At 50.2% G+C, this 5621-nt stretch overlaps 1 protein-coding gene across 1 annotated transcript in view; it reads right to left on the bottom strand.

The window, feature by feature from the left end:
- Positions 1-4441: 4441 nt before the first annotated feature.
- LOC101659025 (G2/mitotic-specific cyclin-B1-like) overlaps positions 4442-5621 on the bottom strand; it is a 1890-nt gene continuing 710 nt past the window's right edge. Inside the window, 2 exon segments of the mRNA XM_045294311.1 lie at positions 4442-5051; positions 5213-5614. Of these exon segments, the coding sequence (XP_045150246.1) occupies positions 4442-5051; positions 5213-5614 (1012 nt within the window).

Raw genomic sequence — 5621 nt, 5'->3', positions numbered from 1 at the left:
GGCCTCCGGGTGGGTTCAAACCCCCAGTTGTTCAGCCAGGAGTGGAGCGTTCAACCGTTTGGACTCCCAGGGACACCTGTAATTGTAGTAAGATGGAGTTACACCAAGGTGCTGCTCTGTCGAGGAGTAGTTCGTGCAAGGTGCGTTTATACCAACATGTCATTATGTCAAGCTGGGGTTATGTCAAAGTATGCTCACCTCAAGGCACAGTTATATCCAGATGCATTGTGAGGCGGTGCCGTTATGCAAGGTGCTATTAAACAATCGTGCACAGTTATGCCAAGCTGTAGTTAGATCGATTATGTCAGAATGCAGTCATGTCCGTGTTCGGCAGAGAGGTGCGTTCCCTGGCAGCAGCAGGGTTTGGGAGCTTCCCAAGAATTACCATTACCAGCTTACAAAACCCGACACGGCAAGCACCCACGAGGGCACTCCTTCAGCATCGATAGCATACAACCCACCACCGCTGTGATCAAGAAATGCCTTTCTGTTTGGGAAGAAAGATGGGAGGTGGGAAATTGGCGGACAGTACTTAACTCAGTTTCACGAACGCACCACTGGGTGGCGTGTGAGTTCCACCCAGAAGGCCACATCCGTCCTTGCTAACAAGTTAGTATTGGAAGTGCCTTGCAATCCTGCCCAAGAGGCAGCAGCAGGCCCATGAGGATGCTTCTGCCACAGGAAGGGCAGAGAGATGCCCCCTGCCTGGGGAGTTGCAGAGAGATGCCCCCTGCCTGGGGAGTTGTGCTCACTGCCCCCACATTTGGGGAAACGAAGGTCCAGGGACAGAACATGGCTCAGCTTGGGTTGTGGGGTGGGTCAGGGCTGTGTCCCGATGCCACCCTGGGGTCCCTGGATTGGACCGAAGGGAAGAAGGTGGGTATCACATGGGTTCTTGCCCTGTCCATCCCCCATGAACGTGTCTGGGCCCCGGGGCCGTGCAGAAACAGTCTGTTTTGCCATTTGAGGCTGTTGGTCCTGACTGGTCACCCAGCCCCGCTTCCACACCATCGCGTCCAGTGGCAGAGAGCAAGCCTCCTCGGCGGGGGAAGAAGAGCAGGGTGGGGGCTGCACTCGGGGCAGAGGCCACGGAGGATGGAGACAGGGCATGGGCTTACTAAGGCATGCATGAGAACAAGAATAGCAACTGTGATTGCTTTTTATACCACAAAACCCACACATGGACCACAAAGTTACTTTAACTGGGGACATTTTGTCAGGGATGTGCTCTGGTTTCCGGGTGCTTCAGATGGCCTCCCTCTCCAACGGACCTGGACAGTCAGGATTAGGCTGGTTTTCTGAGGTCCCAGTGCCTGTGACATGGCTCTACTCATCGTTGATCAGTTCAGAAAAGAGATAGCCCCCGTAGATGCTAAATGGCAGAAGCGCATTGAAGGCGACGCCCATCCCGCGCCATGCTCACGGCTGTTCCCATGCTTGAACCCGTCGTGGCAGCCACGGTGTCAGTCCATCTTGTTGGCGATCCTCCTCTTTTTCAATGCCCCACTCTCTCCATCTGTGGACCACCCTCCCATGTCACCACCGTCTTCTAAAAAGTGATTCAGGGAGGGCAAACGTGTCACGGTGGTTCTGGAGCGCAGTCCCCACTGGGAGGGTAGGTCGAAGCCCAGGTACTCTGCCTCAGGGGTGGATTCCGGGAGACACCGGTTATGGGGATAACTGCGATCCGCCAGGGAAAAGGCCCAGGCATCTTCTGGGAGCAGCCAGGATGTTTGCTGTCAGCAAAAACACACAGGTTGGGTGCTGAGCCAAGCAAAGGTGCCAAACACCTGTTGCACATGCGAGGTCTTGCAGGGAGCCTGCCTATCCATGCGCATGCGCGTACGCAAGTAGGGTGCACTCCCCGACCCCCCAATGGGAGCTCTCCGCCTGAACTGGAGTCCCGGGGACGGACAGCCTTGGTAATTTGACTCTGACCCCAAGCAGAGGCCACAATGGGGTCACTGTCACTGTCCGTAACTGCTGTGATGCTTGGCTGGAAGCTGCTGTAGGACTGTTGGGAACGACCTGGATGCCTGTTGAGGAGGAAGGAGACAGACAGGTCAGGAGCTGGGGTGGGGGGAGGGTGAGAAAATAGGTAAAAGAAGCACCCCAAAGTACTAATTTCTTCTCACGGCCTGTTTCTCACCCCTGTGTCTTAGAGGCTCCTGGCGTGGCGGTCAGGCCAGTGACCCATCACCTTCCCCTGAGATGCAAGCTTTGGTCCTTGCTCTGTGCAGGTGAGGATTCATCAGAGAAGGGACAGGGTGAGACTGCCCTTTGCCAGCCACTATGATATCGATCGACCACCACATCCTCATCCCTTCAGGTGCATCAAACCTGAAACTTGCCACAAACCTGAGTGGTGATGGGGAAATGGATGCTCAGAGAGGCCACCAGCCCCCCCCCACACCCTGGACCCCAAAGTGGATGAGCAAGTACTGGCAGAATTCAGGACCACAGCTGAGCTCCCTGTGGCCTGGGCTGCACCGGAGCAAGGCTCCTCCCCCTGATCCTCATAGGCTCCTGAGTTCTCAAATGGTTTGTGAGAGAAAAGATAGGCAAAGTTAAGCCAGGCTGGAGGTGGCCTCCTGGCTCTGAGGAGAAGCACGTTTACAAAGTTGTGGCTTCCCAAGTGGCCCCAGTTCTCTTCCAACCTGAAGTGTAGTCACAGCACCGAAAGCAGGTGGATCCCTGGGCCCAGACTGACACGCGCCACACTATGGCGGAGTCTTCTGCAGCCCTGGGTTGGAACACTGGTATGGCTGCAACCAGAGAGCCACATTACGTCATTTTATTGGTTCCACTTCAATGAAATACTTACCTCTCATTTCACACACAAAAAAATCTGTCAACTTGAACGAAGGGGTGGAGTCTAGACTGTCAATCAGGCCATGGCCAATGAGACCTCTGTGTGGGCATGGCCTTCTTATGAGGATTCTGGGAACTCCTGTCTTCCTCCCTGGAGGCAGAACACATATGGTCTCTGCTTCACCTTCCTGTTGACCAGCCACATGGAGCCACAGTGATGCCAGTCAGAGCCCTGGAGATACTTCTACCGCCACTGGATCCACAAGACTTTTCACCCATAGGCCTATGATCTTCCTGCATTTGGTGTCATTGCATTAGTTGCATGAGTCTGAAGAGGAATTTATAGAATGGTATCAGATACATGGGCTAATATCAGACTTATGATCTGAACTGGGCCAGGAGATTTTCTTAATATACAATTACTCTTTGATTTAAAACTCTCTCTTACACACATGCGTGTCTCTGGATTTGTTTCTCTAGTCAACCCAGACTAACACACTGACTACATATAGTGACCCAGGAGCACGGGATAGAACTGCCACCGTGAGTTTCCAAGACTGTAACTGTTTATGGGAGTTGAAAGCCATGTCTTTCTCCTGCAGAGCAGCTGGTAGTTTTGAACTGCTGACCTTGCAGATGGTGACCCGATGCATAAGGTGTAATAGTCCTCTAGAGACACGTTCACTCTAAAGTGTAAACGGTGGCTGCAAGCCATTTTGTAGACAAATGTTTATGGAGACCCAAGTCGATGGGAGTCAGAGGCTGCCATGGCAATCCACTCCCCTTCCTGAGATTTTCTTTTGAGAATGACATGAGGGCATGTGGCTGACCTCTGCCCACCTGCCAGTTTGCTGTACTGTGGTGGATTGCATGCTGTTATGAAGGTGGGAGCTGTGACCCCATTATTTCAAACACCCACGGGGTTGCTGTGATGAACAGGTTTCAGCAGAGCTCCTAGACTGCAATACTAGAAAGCCTCTGTTTCCAAAATTAGCCAATGAAGTTGTGATGGCTCCAAAGAGAATACTTCACCACAGATCTCTCGCTGGAAGATCAAGGCCCTCATTTAGAAAGCATTCAAAATACACAATGGCTGCAACCATGAACTTGGGCATATCCGTGCTCATGAAGATGGAATAGGATCAGGCAATATTTTATCCTGTTTTATACGGATGACCATGAGTTAGAGCTGACTTAACTAACAGCAACCAGAACAACGTGAATAAAAAGCCTAGCACACAGTAGAACATCCACATATTCCCAATGTTTCATATAGCGTGAGATTAACAGAACAGAAATGAATACGTGTTGAGGTGGTTACCAGTGGGGCTGCTGACTGCAAGGGCAGCACTTTGAAGCCATCAGGTGTTCCACGGGAGAAAGCTAGGGCTTTCCACTCCCATCAAGAGTTGTACTCTCAGAAGCCCACTGGGGCAGTTCTACCCTGTCCTGTAGGCTCCCTATGAGTCATCATGGACTTGATGGCATTGAGGTGTTTTTTTTTAAGTTATAAAAAATAAAAAGAGTCATAGACTTTATTAAATGTAAGTGTATCATATAATATGTACAGACAGCACATAGTGCCAATTTTATTTCTAGATATTAAAATATTCCAACTCAAGTGCACAAGTTACACCTTGGCCACAGCCTTGGCTAGATCTTGAACTATCGAGGAGTTCAGCTGTGCTAAAGTGCTGACCTATGCATGTTTAGTTGTCGCATACTTGTTCTTGATAGTCATGTGCTTTGTAAGCCCCTGATTCACCATGACTAAATCCTTAGCCAGGCGCTGCATAGCAGGATAAAGAGATTCTTCGGTGTATGACAGGTAATGCTGCAGAGTTGGTGTCCAGTCACCATTATCAAGAGTTTTCAGTACTAAGCAAAAAGCTCCTGCTGCGATCTGAGAAGGAGGAAAGTGCACCGTGCCGTGGTCCAGCATAGTTAGTTCCATCAGGTATTTGGCCAAAGTATGTTGCTCAACATCAGCCTCTCCAACCTTGGATGCTCTCCGGAGGAAGTTCAGGGGCAGAGGGCACCCCAGGCCAAAGTTTAAAACCCTTAAAATCTTCATTGCCATCTGTCTGATCTGGTGCTTAGTGTAAGTGTGATCAGTCACAAAGGCAAAGTCACCGAATTCTGGAGGGCACGTTTCTTCATATTCGCTTGCAATAAACGTGGCAGTGACACCAACCAGCTGCAGCATTTTCTTGGGCACACAGTTATTCTGCATGAACCGATCAATGATGGAAACAGTCATGTACATGGTCTCTTGCAGCAACCTGAATTTCATTTGAACTTGCACTAGCCAGTCAATAAGGATGGCTCTCATATTTCCAGTGACTTGCCAACCCACTAGGTATTTCAGTTTGACTGCTTGCTCTTCCTTAAGTTGTCTCACATAAAACCATAAATATCTTTCACATATTCGCTACAAAGGTTTAGATCAGCTCCATCTTCCACATCCACATCACTCACTGCAAGAATTACGTCAGAGAAAGCCTGACACAGGTATTCTTCTGCAGGGGCACATCCAGATGTTTCCATTGGGCTTGGAGAGGGAGTATCCACCAAAATAGGCTCAGGCAAAAGCTTTTCTTCTTTAACAGGCTCAGATTCTGGCTCAGGCACAGGTTCAGGTTCAGGCTCAGGCTCAGGCAAAGGTGTCTTTTCCAGTGGTTTTGATAATTTTTTGGCCATAACTTTTCCAGCAGCTGCCGTTTTTACATCCTTTTTCAGAATAATTTTGGCCAGGGGCTGTTTGCTGACTTTGTTACCGATGTCTCCAAGGGCGATCCTTGGCCTCAGCA

The sequence above is a fragment of the Echinops telfairi genome, unplaced genomic scaffold (genome assembly GCF_000313985.2).
Source record: "Echinops telfairi isolate 266 unplaced genomic scaffold, ASM31398v2 ScPeMD7_3533;HRSCAF=4204_0, whole genome shotgun sequence".
NCBI classification, from domain to species: Eukaryota; Metazoa; Chordata; class Mammalia; order Afrosoricida; family Tenrecidae; genus Echinops; species Echinops telfairi.
This window is presented reverse-complemented; position numbering and strand designations above follow the sequence as displayed.